Here is a 15318-nt window from a genome sequence, read left to right as displayed (position 1 = left end):
TTTGTTCTCAGAATAGTGTGTGCTGTCATATAATGTGTTTGACGTTATATAAAATGTTTTTAATTATTACGCAAAATTGGAGCCCCTAATTAGCTCTTCGTTTTTGGGGAAATCTCCTAATGTTGCAGAACTGAGCTCACAGATACTGTGCAAAAAGCCAAAATTCATTTTCAGTGAGCGTGCACACCAGGTACACCACACTGAGTTATCAGGGTGTCGTGAGCGGAGGGAGGGTAAGGCAGTATTGAGTTTTCCAATGCATTTCATCTTCATCTTGTTAAAAAAAAAAACAAACACATGGCTCATAGAATCTTTTAAGGAAAACTAGAAGGAGTTAGGACAGTCATTGTGTGTGGGGGAGGGGGACAAGGTGTGTGCACAGTTTAGGAAAACCTCTTCTTGTAGCCTGCCAGGGAAATGTGTGCTCAGCTCTGATTGGGACTTTGTATTTAGAGCAGTTGAAGAACAGGTCGACGACACTTCCCTCCCAGAGGGCATGCTGTCCAAAATCCAAGAAGAAACACGGCACCTGAAGCCGACACACTTGAAGTATTTCAGTCTGTGGTATCTCATGTTAACCTTGGAGTCACAATCTAAAGACCACAGGAAGAGTCACCAAAGCATTTGGTTAATGCCTGCTTCCAAAATGTAAGTGTCTGCTGGATCCGTAGTGGTAGGTGGCATACTGAAGCCTTTGGAATGCGTGTCAGTCAACCTTGTGTGGTGTGTCCAGGTCATGGTTCCCTGAGGACTCAGTTGCTAAAGTCTTGTATTGCAGGCATGAGGACCTGAGTTTTAATCCCCTGCATGTAAGTCAAAACTAATCCCAGTGCAGGGGAGGCTGGGACAGGTAGACCCCGGAGGTTCACTGGCCGGCTAGCACCGCCTCCTTGTCTAGCTCCAGGCCAGTGAGAGGCTATATGAGAAATCCAGATGAACGGTTCCCGGAGAAACACCCAGGGCGATCGCTGGCCCCCTGATGTACATGAGTGCACGTATCTGCACAGATGTGCACCTGATCACACTCATACACACAGTTTTTAAAAAGTGTTATCGAAAGTTCATCTAGTCATGACCTTGTCATGGGTGACACAAAATCTTGTTAAAAAGAACCAATAGGAAGGAGGTTATTAACTTTTTAGTTCTTTTTAGTGGATTCTAGAAAAAAAAATTTTTTTTTATTGAAGGACAGATGTGTTAGCATTGATTTCCAGGGGCCATAGACCAGCAAGACTGCTGAGGGAGCAAAGGTGCTAGCTAACAGCTACCCTTGATGATCTGGGTTTAATCCCTGCTATCCACACTGTGAAAGGGAAGAACTGCCTCCTGGGAGTTGTCCCTGACCTTCACAGGAGCAGCTTGGCCCATGTGTGCACACACAATAATAATCAGTAATTTTGAAAATTTTCATGGGCTATATAAACAAATAAAGAAAACAACATATATACAATGTCAGTGCACACGTCCCTCATTCTTTTGTAGGGAGGAGGGTGGCAACTGCATCGGAGGCCTGGTCCGGACCGAGCCTGTGGAGAGAGTCAGTGATGGGCAGTACCTGCATAACTTCCAGCGGAAACATGGTGCCATGCCGGCCACCAATCTGATGGCCGGCGACAGGATTATCTTAAGTGGAGAGGAGAGAAAACTGTTCGCTCTGTCTAAAGGCTATGTGAAGCAGATGGACAAGGTAGCAGTCACCTGCTTGCTAGACAGGTAATAGCATGCTTCTTCGGGCAGCAGCTCTGTCAGTGTGGAACCAGAGGTCATCCATCCGTCCGTTTATGACACAGTTGGCAGAGTGCTCGCCAACACACACCAGGCCTTAGATTCCATCTCCTGTGCCGTGAAAGTTAAATAGCTAGATGAAATACAGCCATCACTAGTTTTACACATTTTCATAACCCCAGAGAGACTTTGTCCCCATTTCCCTTCCCTCCCTAGCCAGGGTCAGCTATGAATATATTTTTCCCTTTTCTTTGGACATATGCTCTTGGTATGTTGTCTAGGTTAACCTAGAATTCACTATGTAGCCCATGCTGCCCAGTAACTGTCAATCATTCTATCTAAGTCTCCAGAGTACTGGGATTATATGTTAAAAACTCTGTCTTCTCTATTCCCAGCTCTGCCCACCGGTTGTTAGTCCATCGACATCATCAGTTAAGACGATGGGGGCTGGCGAGATGATTGAGGGGATACTTGCTACACCAGTCTGACCTTATTCCAGGAACCCACAGAAAGGCAGAAATGGCCGGGCCGGGCCGTAGTGGCACACACCCTTAATCCCAGCACTCAGGAGACAGAGGCAGGTGGAATCTCTGTGAGTTCAAGGGCAGCCTGGTCTCCAAAGCGCGCTCCAGGACAGCCCCAGGACTGTTTCACAGAGAAACCCTGTCTCAAAAAACCAAAAAGGAAAAAAAAGGCAGAAGGGAGAGAGCTACCCCACAAACACAGGCTGTGGCATATCCGCCCCACACTTCACGCACACGCATGCACAGTAGTAATCTCCATGATCTCCATGCCCCGCTCACAGCCTTTTAGGAAAGCTAATTCCTCCATCTACATGTTAGCCGACAGCAGGAGGAGCATCTGTGAGTCTGAACACGCTGCAGAAAGGCATGATGGTGGGGTGCAGTGCGATATGGGGGCCTTACAGATGTGTGGGCAGTTCTGAGACGTGAGCTAAAGGAAGAAAGTGATTAGAGAGGCCTTGGTATACATGGTCTGTGTAAAAATTGATGCTTATTTTGTGTGTATATATGGGTGCGTGGATTTGCATTTGCATGTGCTCCAGGGTGTGTGTGTGTGTGTGTGTGTGTGTGTGTGTGTGTGTGTGTGTGTGTGTGTAGCTGACGTGACCTTGAACCCTGCTGCTCCTGCCTCCGCCTCCCACGTGCTGGGATTGCAGGCATACACCCCACCCTTGGCCCTTTTACACTTTTAACCGGTAGCAGTATGTGCCTTACACAGCCTGTGTGAAATGAACATATCCCTGTGTATTTGTTTCGCTTTAGGAACTTGTCGACACTCCCAGATGCCACCTTGTTCAGATTAGACCGGGAAGAGAAAAATTGTGATATAGATACCCCATTAGGAAACCTCTCTAAATTGATGGAAAACACTGATACCAGGTTGGTAATGATGGAGGAGCCGGAGTCCCTTTCTGCTTTTCTAAACATACTAATAAAAGTACTTTTGCTTTCCTTTGCAGCAAGAGACTTCGAGAGTTAATCATTGACTTCAAGGAGCCTCAGTTTATACCCTACCTCAGCTCCGTTCTTCCACACGATGCAAAGGATACCGTGGCCAACATTCTCAAGGGTATGCCGTAGCCAGCACTGTGATTTCATTTTCTCGTGTCCGGTTGCCTAGCAGTTGATTAGACTCGCAGTTATAAGGGCCAGAGAAATGACTTAGTGCCGCGCCAGCCTGATGAGCTGCGCTTGATCCCTGAGCCCACTTGGAAACTGAAGATGCATTGGCTTTCATCCATACTCCAGCGCTTCTAGGGCGAGACGGGAGGGTGGAAGCAGGAGGCTCGCCATGAAGTTGTCGGGCCAGCCAGCTCACCTTGAGTGCTGCATGGCAGAAGTAAGGGAAACCCTGCCTCAGAGTGGTGAAAGGAAGCCAGACAGTGGTGGCGCACAGCTTTAATCCCAGCGCTTGGCCGGGAGAGGCAGGCGGAGCTCTGTGAGCTGGAGGCCAGCCTGGTCTACAAAGCAAGTTCCAGGACAGCCAAAGATACACAGAGAAACCCTGTCTCAAAACACCAAACAAAAGTAGTGTAAGGAAAGTACCAGCTCCTGAAAATTGTCACCTGACCCCCACACATGTGCTAGCACACTTGTTCCTTCATGCACATCACACACACACTGAGTCTTACAAAGGTGGATACAGACTCTTTGATGACTCCCTGCGATGAAGTACTTGCCACACAGTGTGAGGATTGGAGTTCAGCTCCCCATCCCCTTAATAAATGCTGGCTGGGCATGACAGCCGGCCAGACCAGGGCATCCCTGGAGCAAGCTGGGTAGCCATTCTGGCCCATAATGGTGAATTTGGGGTTTAATTGAGAGATCCTGCCTTACCTGCCTCAGTGAATAAGGTAGAACATGACTGAGGAAGATCCCAGTATCAACCTTGGGCCTTTGCATGCATGCACACACCAATGCACTTGTGCACATTTGAAAATGCATGCCTATACATGAGCATACTAAATATACATAAACACTATAACAAAGCAAGGCGTGGTGGCCCACATCTATAATCGCAGTACCTAGCAAGTAGAAACAGCTGGATTCCTGAGTTCCTGGCCAGCTATAACTACAAAATAAACCTTGTCTTAAAAAGCAAATCACTGAGCCTGGCAGTGTTGGTGCATGCCTTTAATCCCAGGCAGAGGCAGGAGAAGCTCTTAAGTTTGAGGCCAGCCTAGTCTATAAAGCTAGTTCCTGGACAGCAAAGGCTACAAAGAGAAACCCTGTCTTAAAAACAAGCAACCAAAAATCTATGTTCAGTTTTCTTTTTCTTATAAAAGGTGAATTTATGAGCAAGGCTTGGTAGTGTACAACTAATCTCAGCACTTTAGAGGCCAAGAAAAGAATACATTTCAGAGCCTGGCATAGTGGCGCACGCCTTTAATCCCAGCACTTGGGAGGCAGAGGCAGGTGGGTCTCTGTGAGTTCGAGGCCGGCCTGGTCTACAGAGTGAGTTCCAGGAGGACAGTCAAAGATACAGGGAGAAACCCTGTCTCGAAAACCCAAAAAAAAAAAAAAAAAAAAGGGGGTGTATTTCAGAGACAGACTATTCCACACAATCTAAATAGCTAGAGCCTATATCTTCTGGTGGTGGTGGAGCATGCCAGAGCTACACAAAGAGAAACTATCTTGGGGGGGAAAGTTCATTGAAATTAAATATTCTTGTTTTTGTTCGTTTAAATTGAAATACAGGTTTGAATAAGCCTCAGAGGCAAGCAATGAAGAAAGTACTTCTTTCAAAAGACTACACGCTCATCGTGGGGATGCCGGGGACAGGAAAGACAACTACAATATGTGCTCTTGTAAGCTCTGAAACTAACCTCTTAGATTGGATCCTTCCTTCCGAGTAGGCGATGCTTGATAACATGGCCACTGGATTCTGCCAAATGTGGTGGCTCAGACCTTTAGAGGCAGAGACAGGTGGATGGATATATGTAAGTTCAAGTCCAGCCTAGTTCACATAAAGAGTTCTAGGCCAGCCAAGGGTACATGGACCCTCTCTCATCAAAACAAAATAATTATAAGTTAACTTGGCATGGTGGTACAGGCCTGTACCCACACCACTGGGGGGTCTTTGGCTAGATAGAGGATCACTGTAAGAGTGACATGATTAATAGCATAATACAAATGCCTTGGGCTGACAAGATGGCTCAGCAAACAGAAATGCTGCTACCGAGCCTGGGGACCTGTATTCAGTTCTAGGATCCACCTGGAGAGGGAGAGAAATGACTCCTGCAGGGTGCCTTCGCTTGTGTGCCACGGCATGCACAGAAATAAATAAATAAGATGTAATATAAAATTAGTGCTGTATAATTTTTATAGGTCATTTTGGTTTTATAATTTTTTTTTGGTTTTATAATTCTTTAGGAAAGTTATTTAATCCATCTCAGATTCTGGTCTCACTAACTTTGTGTCTGTCTGAAAACTCTAAGTTACCTGGGTTCAGAGCGATGTTTTCCTGTCTCTCATCTCTCTAGGTAAGGATCCTCTCGGCCTGCGGCTTCAGCGTTCTGCTGACCAGCTATACGCACTCCGCTGTTGACAACATTCTCTTGAAGTTAGCCAAGTTTAAAATCGGCTTTTTGCGTTTGGGTCAGTCTCATAAGGTCCATCCCGATATCCAGAAGTTTACCGAGGAGGAGATTTGCAGATCAAAGTCCATTAAGTCCTTAGCCCTTCTTGAAGAGCTCTATAACAGCCACGTAAGTCTGATTCCCTGTGTGTGCTCAGGCATGTAGACATCACAGGAGAACCTCTGCAGTTTTTCAGGTGCTGTCCTCCTTGTTGTTGAGACAAGATTTCTTTGTCCTGGAGGTTGCCAAATAGTCTAGGCTGGCTGTCCATGGAGCTCAGGGATCCACCTGTCTCCACAAAGCTTTTGTTTGCCTGCCTTCCTGCCTTCTCCTCCCTCCCTCCCTTTTTTTTTTTTAAATATTTATTTACTTATTATGTATACAATATTCTTTCTATGTGTATGCCTGAAGGCCAGAAGAAGGCACCAGACCTCATTCCAGATGGTTTTGAGCCACCATGTGGTTGCTGGGAATTGAACTCAGGACCTTTGGAAGAGCAGGCAATGCTCTTAACTGCTGAGCCATCTCTCCAGCCCCCCTCCCTCCCTTTTTATTTGAGATGGTCTCCTAGACGAGTCTCACCTGCCCTTGAACTCCTGATCCTCCTTCTGCCTCCCAAGTGCTGGGATTATAGGCCTGCGCCTCCATGCGTGGCTTGCTGTTGAGTTTGGGGACTCTTTATGCACATGTTAGGTGCTGGTCCTCTTTTTGCACACAGGGTTTCCTGATCTTCCTCTGTGTAAGTTGCCTTCTTGTCCTCTTGCAGAATAAAAGAGTTAGTAACACACCAGGTATAATGGTGTGGGCTTGCATCTCAGCTACTCTGGAGGCTCACGCCAGAGGTCCCCTCAAGCCCAGCAGTTTGAGGCCAATCTGTGCCACATGGGGGCGCGGGAATCCTGGAGTACATCGTAAGAGTCTGTCTTGAAAAACAAGCTATAAATATTTCGGAATGAAATAATATTAAGGAATTCTTGCTGTTGGAGGGGGATGGTTTTTGATCTTTTAATTTAAATGGGAGAGTCCAAGTACCTTCTTTGACATACTAACAGACTTGTTTCCTCTGCTTGTGTTTAGCTGATAGTCGCAACGACCTGTATGGGAATAAACCATCCAATATTCTCACGGAAAACCTTTGATTTCTGTATTGTGGATGAAGCCTCTCAAATTAGTCAGCCCGTTTGCCTGGGTCCCCTTTTCTTCTCTCGGAGATTTGTGTTGGTGGGAGACCATCAGCAGCTTCCTCCCCTGGTTCTAAACCACGAAGCAAGGTAGGTAGGTGCTTTTGGCTTCCTACCTCTGTGTCAAACACTGATCAAAGCCCCCTTAGGGGGAGGGCAGATTTTATTTGACTTACAGATTACAGTCCTTCCTTGAGGGAAGTCAAGTCAGGAACTGAAGCGGAGACCATCAAGGAGCACCATTGACTGGCTTGTTCCCAGGCTCACACTCAGCTGCCTTGTTTATGCAACCCAGCGCCCCTCCCCCACCCTCACTCTATCCAGTGATGGTACAATGTGCTGAACCTCCTGCTCCCACACATCAGTTAGCAGTCATGAAAATGCCATCAGACATTCCTGCATGCCAGTTTGATGAAGACAATTCTTCCATCGAGGCTCCCTCTTCCAGTGTGTTTAACAACAGTGGGGACAGCTGACATTTCATATTAGTGTTATTTTATTTTTGAGATAGGATCTCACTATGTATCCCTGGCTGGCTTAGGACTCACTATGTAGAGAAGACTGGCTTTAGACTCCGAAATCTGCCTGCATCTGCCTCCCAAGTACTGGGACTAACGATGTACACCCTTACACAGGCTGAGAGCTGAGATGGCCGACCTGCGTCACCACTCAGTGTTGACGTTTTAACTGTAGGAGCCGGGGGTGTAGCTCAGTTCTCAGACTGTTTGCCAGCATGAAGCCGTGGGATCCATCCCCAGCAGTGCATAAATCTGGCATGGCGCACGCTGTAATTCCAGCACTGGAGAGATAGAGGCAGGCGGATTAGAAACTCAAGGTGATCCTCTGCTGCCTCCAGGTCTTGGGGTCCACCTGGGATACTTGACCTCCATCTTAATATAAAAAAGCAAGTTTTAGTGTTAAGCGGGATTTTTGGGAACCAGTGAGGTGGCTCAGTAGGAAAAGCACTTTTTCAGGCCTGAGGAGCCAAGCTCGATACCTGGGGTCTCAGTAAAGGTGGAAGGAGAGAGCCTCCGACCTCCACAGGAACCCTTCATTGGGGTGCAAAGCACACATGCGTATATGCAGCAGTAGGTAAAGCTAAAGAACTAATCGGGTTCTTTTGAAGGGACGGTGTGATGTGCTTATGAGCCTGGCTGTGGTTTGTTGTCAGAGCCCTGGGCATGAGCGAGAGCTTGTTCAAGAGGCTGGAGCAGAACAAGAGTGCCGTTGTGCAGCTGACGGTGCAGTACAGAATGAACAGGTATGTGCGGGACCACAGCCCCAAGCGCTGGTTATTTTCATCTCTGTCCAAGCTGAGGCTGTGTTTTGCTCTCCTTCCAGTAAGATTATGTCCTTAAGCAATAAGCTCACATACGAAGGGAAGCTGGAGTGTGGATCGGACCGAGTGGCCAATGCTGTGTTAACCCTGCCCAACTTCAAGGACGTCAAGCTGAGCCTGGAGTTTTATGCCGATTATTCTGACAACCCCTGGCTGGCTGGAGTGTTTGAGCCAAGCAATCCTGTTTGTTTTCTTAATACAGATAAGGTAAAATAAGAATGAAGAATTGTCTCAGTAGTTTTTATATTTGTCCTAATATTTTAAGTTTCTCAGTTACCTGTTTAAGCTGATTACTTAAAACCAAATTTAGTACATACATACCTTCACATCTCAACACAGCATCACGATCTTGTCTATCATTCCTGGTTTGTTTGTTTGATTTTTCCCTGAGACAGGATTTCTCTTATGTAGCCCAGGCTGTCCTGGAATTCATTCTACAGACCAGGCTAGTCTTGAACTCAGAGATCTGACTGTCTCTGCCTTCTACGTGCTGGGACCAAAGGCGTGTGCCTCCACTGCCCCATAGCTTCTTTCTTTTTAAGACAGTATTTTGTATGTAGCCCAGTCTGGCCTCAAATTTGGAATAATCCTCCTGCCCCAACCTCTTGGATGCTAGGAATTGTCTTTTGTGCTCAGGATTGAACCCAGACCTTTCCCGTATAGTAGACAAGCAGTCCCACTGAGAACATGTCACACTGCACACTCTAGAAGGAAAGGCTGCCAGCCTGCTGACACACCTGTAATCCCAGCGCTTGGGGTGTAGAGTTAGGAGGATCAAAAGGTCAAGACCGTTCTGGGCAGTGTAGTTTGAGACCAGCCTGGTTTGCCTGAGACAAACAAACAAAGAAACCCCGCATATATAGTACACACATGCACTCACAGTTTATTTTCAGTCAAGCATGTGCGTGTGTGTGTTACACACATGTCTGATGAAGGTTATATGAGGATGGCATGAGGAGATACCGCTTGGAGCATTATCTTAGGCTGGAGCCTGGGACGCTTTTCTGCTGTATGATTTTAATAAAAGGCAGCAAGATAGCGCCAGTGTCAGAGCATCTGTGCAGAGCCACAGTAGTTGGGAGGGCTCTAGCCAGTTCCTATCTTTCCTGCCTTTGGTGCCTGCGAAACAGACAGCGGTGAGGAGAGAGGGAGCCAGCCTGAGCTGCCGCGAGCCATTATGAGTTGGTTTCCTGTGCTCTTCTGAAGATAAGCTGCCTGTGGTGCACGTGTGTGTCTGTGGATTGTGTAGGACCGTTTTCAATTTACCCTCAACCCCAGCAGTCAGGTCCTTGTAGCCCCTTGGGTCCTTGCAGCTTAAACCTGACCGATTGCATCATTGTCTCAAATTTCTCTGCTTAGGTCCCAGCTCCAGAACAAACTGAAAATGGTGGCGTGAGCAACATCACAGAAGCCAGGCTCATCGTCTTTCTAACCTCAGTTTTTATTAAGGTAATGCATAGTTTTCAAGGCTCGTTTATATCCGTACGGAGCAATTCAAGATCGACTATTAAATATTGCTAGACTCTAAGGAACAAGATCTGGTGTTATGCTTGTTTATTAAGATGAGGGGGGTCAGGGCAGGAGAGATGGCTCAGTGGTTAAGGGCTGATGCTCTTAGGAAGAACTGGAATTCAGTTCCCATCATCCGTGTTAGACACTAAACAACCACCTCTAACTCCAGCTCCAGGGATCCAAAGCCCAACCCTTAAAAACAAACAAACAAATAAAAGATATAAAGAGACTATTGTTTAGAAAACTTAAGAATTTTTTGTTGTAATTTGTGGCAGGGTTTCTCTGTATATCGCTCTGGCTGTCCTGGAATTCACTCTAGTCCAGGCTGGCCTCAAAGTCAGAGATCCATATGCCTCTTTCTCCAGAGTGCTGGGATTAAGGGCGCACACCACCAGGCCCAGTGAAGTTCATTCTTTTTATGGTGGCAACTGAAGTTTCTGTTTAGTTTCAGTGTGTAGTGTCTTGAGTGTAGGTCATTAGAAACTTGGGTGTGAGCCTGGCGGTGGTGGCATAGGCCTTTAATCCAGCACTTGGGAGGCAGAGGCAGGTGGATCTCTATGAGTTCGAGGCCAGCCTGGTCTACAAGAGCTAGTTTCAGGGCAGGCTCCAAAGTTAGAGAAACCCTGTCTTGAAAAACAAAAAAACAAACAAAACAAAAAAAAGAAAGAAAAAGGATGAAAGAAAGAAACTTGACTGTGAACGGGATAGCAGAAGATCGAGGGACTAGGGAGAGAACACAGTAAATAAAAGTGCTTTGCTCTGCCAGCTGGAGGACCTGAGTTCAGATCCCAGCACCGTATAAACGTCAGTCGTGCCTGTCCTGTATATCAGGTGGAGACGGAGAAACCTGGTTATCTAGACTTGCCAGATTGGTGAGCCTGGATGTAAGTGAGAAACCATGCCTCACTGTGTAAGATGGAGATCAAGGAAGATACCTGACACTGACCTCTGGCCTCCGCATCCACTGACAGCCCCCTCACACACAGGCACCCAAACATATACAAGCCACATCCGTGTGCAAAAGATGAAAATTTAAAATGTTGAGGCAAAAAATTAAATATTTAGCAATAAATTCAGTAATGCCTAACGAGCTTAGAAATGAGGATGTTTTGTTAAAGTTGCGTTTGTTTTCCTCGCAGGCTGGCTGCAGCCCTTCCAGCATTGGCATCATCGCACCCTACAGGCAGCAGCTAAGGGTCATCAATGACTTGCTGGCGCGCTCTTCTGTCGGGCCGGTCGAAGTTAACACAGTCGACAAATACCAAGGCAGGGACAAGAGTCTCATCCTGGTGTCCTTCGTTAGGAGTAATAAGGACGGAACTGTGAGTTGACTGCTAATTCATCTGGGCTCTTTCTGCCTCCCTCTCTGCCATTTATGTTTGTGTACCAGTGTGTGTGCCTGGTGCCCCTGGAGGCCAGAAGATGATGTCAGATCAGATCCTCTGGAACTGCAGTTAGGGATGGTTGCGAGCTACATTGTGTGTGCTGGGAATTCCAGTGCCCTAATGCACTGAGCCATCTCTCCAGCCTCCCCTTTTTCTCTCTTTTTTTTTTTTTTTCATTTTAAACAAGAAGTTTATTTAAACAAGACGCTTGACTTGAAGGGAAAACTGTCTAGGGTCATTTTGTTCAAGAGTAACTTATCCCTACTTAAAGACAGATTGCCCTACATGTAACAGCTACGTACAAAAAAGTTATAAAATTGTCCTTGGTTTTACAATGATAAATGAAAAAAATTAAAAGTCTCCAATCTAACAAGGCATGCAAGGATTTTGTGGTTGGGTTCTTTTGTTAAAACGCTGAGAGCAAAGTAACGTACTGGACTATAAAGATAAGAGGGATGAGCGAGCATGCCACTAATGGAGCAGGGGATATTTTCACAGAACCAGTACTTTCCCCCAGACCACCTCCATCTGCTGTCAGTCAAAACAGAACACTGGCCATTTAGTTTAAAAAAGAAAAAAGCACAATATGCTTGTGCACATACACCAGTTACTTTATGTACAATAAAGAAATGGGGACAGGGAAATGAAAGAATAGAGAAAACTCTACTGTAGTAGTCAGGATGTGGTAGGACCAGATTGCGGCTTTCTTCTTTTTTTTTTTTTTTAAAGAAAGAGTCCACTTTATAAATTTTCCATAAAAATCCTTAAAATCTTATCAGACATACCAACACTACATTTATATTCAATAAAAATATATATCCACTTAGATAATATGCAAGAAACCTCAAAAATACTTTAGATTTTGTATGCAGTACCTTCTATATCATATCTGAGTTTTACTTTAGAAATATGATGCAAGTTTATATGTAAATCATGTTAAATATAATTGCTTTTAAATTATATACATAACAATAAAAACAAATTCATGTACAAATATAGAAAATATTGATTAAATGCCCATTTATGTCATTAAAAAATCTTGTTAATGCCAAAACAGAGGAGGGGTTGCATAAAAGAGCACTTAATGCCGCAAATTGCGGCTTTCTAATTGCGAATGTATTCTTGGTCTCTAACAAAATTCTGGAGTAAAGTAGCAGGTTCCCTTTTTAGTAGACACCTCCCGTCTGCTGCTGGAACACATCAATCCTATCTTCATCCCCCATTTCCAACCGTGCCGGTGTGTCTGTTTCATTGATTGGCTGCCCATCAAACCGGAATCTGGTCTGCCTCAGTGACAAACCCTGTCGTTCACAATAGGCTCTCATTAGTTTACTAAGTAGTGTATGCCTCTTAATTTTAAACTGCACCCATCCTGCCCGCCACCTTCAAATTAATATGGTTGTTGTTCTCGGTCTTGACTCCTTCCTTGGGTGTCTCATCAGCCGTGGCGTCTCGTCGGAGTCTCGTCAGCTGCCGCTTCACAAAAGAGGCAGCAGGTCCGCACTGAAGGAGCACACAGGCTGCACCAGGAGCGGCAGAAGGAGGCGGCTGCGGCAGACCCCTCTTTCTCTTTAAATTGTGGTTTAAAAACAAGGTGTATGCGATTGGGAGGCTTTGGGAGATAGGCGGCTCCGTGGGTAAAAGCATTTGACTTTTTTTATTTTTGAGACAGGGTTTCTCTGTGTAGCTCTGTAGACCAGGCTGGCTTTGAACTCAGAGATCTGCCTGCCTCCGCCTCCTGAGTTTTGAGATTGCTGGGATGAAAGGCGTGCCTGGCCATCTTAATTGCTTTTATATGAACAGCTCTCGGTGCTTTAAAACAAGGCTGTGCGAGGGATCCACAGAAGCAGTTTTGTTTTGGGAATAGCTGTCCATTCCACATGCCTGTAACCACTGTTCATTCTTCTGTCCCCGAATTCTTATAGTAATTTTCTCTGTGAAAAGATAATTTCTCTGTGAAAACCGGCTTGTTTTTCTCAGGTTGATTCATAATTCTCTTCCCTGCCTGCCTCCCTCCCTTCCTTCCTTCTCTCTTTTCAGTTTTTCGATTTCTCTGTAGCTTTGGAGCCTGTTCTGGAACTTTCTCTGTAGACCAGTCTGGGCTCAAACTCACAGAGATTCTCCTGCCTCTGCCTCCCGGTGGCTGGGATTAAAGGCGTGCACAACCATCGCCCAGTTTTTCTTTTCTTTATAATCCCTTTTTCTTTGTAAAATTTAATTACTTTGTGTGTATGAGTAGGTTTTTGGTTTGTTTGTTTAGGGTTTTGTTGGTTTTTTGTTTGTTTGTTTGTTTTGAGACAGGATTTCTTTGTGTTCAGCCCTGACTGTCCTGGAATTTCTTTGCAGGCCAGGCTGGCCTTGAACTCAGAGACCCACCTGGTTCTGCCTCACCCCCAGAGTGCTGGGATTAAAGGCATGCCCCGGGTATATGAGCATTTTGCCTATATGTGTGTCTGCGTGCCATGTGTGTGTATGTATGTGTGTATGTGTGTGTGTGGTGCCTAAGGAAGCCAGAAGACGGCTTTGGATCCCCTGGAACTAGAGTTACAATATGAGCCACTGTGTGGGTGCTGAGAATGGAACCAGGTCCTCTAGAAGCCAGTGATCTTAACCGCTGAGCCGTTGCCCTAGCCACAATAACCGTTTTCTAAACTGTACAATACATCCATGTGGTTTTTAAAACACACTCAGCAAAAAGTCTGCTTCCTTACTCCGTCCCTCATTACTCAGTTCTTACCTTGCTGATAATCAGATTTTTTGTTTCTTGTGACTGTCTAGACTATGTTACATGCCACTCTAGACTGATTTTTCACTTCCTATTTTGGGTCATGCCTGTAATAGAGGCTGAATCAGGGAGGTTTTATATTGGAGCTTAGCCTGGGCTATGTAGCAAGAGTCTGCCTCAAAACACAAAAGAACAAATAACAGAGCCACAGCCTGTAATCCTAGTTCTTAGGAGGTGGAGGCAGAGGATTAGGAGTTCAAGGTTACTCTTGAACAAGCAGTAAATTTGAAGCCAGTGTGGTTGAGTGGCAAAAGATCCTCTCTGGAAAAGCAAAAGAACAACAAGAAAAATTGCTAAAACCATTCAAGGTTTATAAAACCATATCCTTGATTACAACAAATTCAAACATACCACACAACGTGAATAATAGGGAAATTTTTTTTTTCCAGCTTGGTGAGCTCCTGAAAGATTGGCGACGGCTCAACGTGGCCCTCACCAGAGCCAAACACAAGCTGGTCCTCCTGGGCAGCGTGTCCTCACTGCAGCGCTTCCCTCCCTTGGAGAAGCTCTTTGACCATCTGAACGCAGAGCAGTTAATATCCTTCTTCATTCACAGGGCCACACAGGCCTTGCTGCTGTTGGTCGCGTGCCAAGGAAAGGGGCTGTTTCCTAGGGAGTCATAACGATGGACCAGGGCGGTCTGTGGAGTGAGCAAGGGAGAGGGCAGGGCCCGATCTGCCACCTAGAAGCAGTGTGTGCGGAAATGGGCTGTCCCTTCTGGTCTGTAGCCACGGGTATATTTTTCTTGTTGATACAAGGAAAAACATACTGTCACTGGAACAGTCAGACTGGGTGTAGTGTAGAGCTGTGCCCACCTTTAGTCCCAGCACTCGGGAGGCAGAGGCAGGTGGATCTCTGAGTTTAAGGCCAGCCTACATAGTGAATTCCAGGACAGCCAGAGCTTACATAGACCCTCCTGTTTGGGTTATAGACATGTTCCATAATGCCTGGATTTCTTTTATTTCATTTATTTATTTATGTTTGTTTGCTTGCTTTTTTGAGATGGTCTTTCTCTGAAACCCTGGCTGGCCATGGACTCAGATCCTGCCTCTGCCTCTCCAGTGTTGGAATTAAAGAGGTAGCTCTCAACCTGTGAGTCACAACTCCTTTGGGGCAGGTAGTTGGGCGACCCTTTCACAGGGGTAGAGTTATTTACGTTACTGTTCATAACAGTAGCAAAATCACAGCTACAAAGTAGCAATGAATAACTTGGTGCTGGGGTCAGCACAACCCTGTGTTAAAGGGTGGCAGCGTTGGGAGGTTGAAAACCACTCGATTGAAGGTACTCG

The 15318-nt window shown here is 45.8% G+C and overlaps 1 protein-coding gene and 1 pseudogene across 1 annotated transcript in view; one reads left to right on the top strand and one right to left on the bottom strand.

The window, feature by feature from the left end:
- Positions 1 to 15318, top strand: part of Dna2 (DNA replication helicase/nuclease 2) — a 29256-nt gene that overhangs the window by 12666 nt on the left and 1272 nt on the right. The window contains exons 9-20 of the mRNA XM_050143692.1: positions 454 to 648; positions 1483 to 1713; positions 3012 to 3128; positions 3209 to 3318; positions 4947 to 5056; positions 5732 to 5956; positions 6905 to 7098; positions 8180 to 8269; positions 8350 to 8554; positions 9707 to 9796; positions 10999 to 11181; positions 14419 to 14565. Coding sequence (XP_049999649.1) covers positions 454 to 648; positions 1483 to 1713; positions 3012 to 3128; positions 3209 to 3318; positions 4947 to 5056; positions 5732 to 5956; positions 6905 to 7098; positions 8180 to 8269; positions 8350 to 8554; positions 9707 to 9796; positions 10999 to 11181; positions 14419 to 14565 — 1897 coding nt within the window. The remainder of the gene's footprint in view (positions 1 to 453; positions 649 to 1482; positions 1714 to 3011; positions 3129 to 3208; positions 3319 to 4946; positions 5057 to 5731; positions 5957 to 6904; positions 7099 to 8179; positions 8270 to 8349; positions 8555 to 9706; positions 9797 to 10998; positions 11182 to 14418; positions 14566 to 15318) is intronic.
- LOC126502570 (small ubiquitin-related modifier 2-like) lies at positions 12166 to 14392 on the bottom strand (annotated as a pseudogene).

This window comes from Alexandromys fortis, unplaced genomic scaffold, assembly GCF_014885135.2.
Source record: "Alexandromys fortis isolate MF-2015 unplaced genomic scaffold, M_Fortis_MF-2015_v1.1 scaffold_9, whole genome shotgun sequence".
Classification (NCBI taxonomy): Eukaryota; Metazoa; Chordata; class Mammalia; order Rodentia; family Cricetidae; genus Alexandromys; species Alexandromys fortis.
Note: the sequence above shows the minus strand (reverse complement) of the source record. Positions and strands in the feature narration are given on the sequence as shown.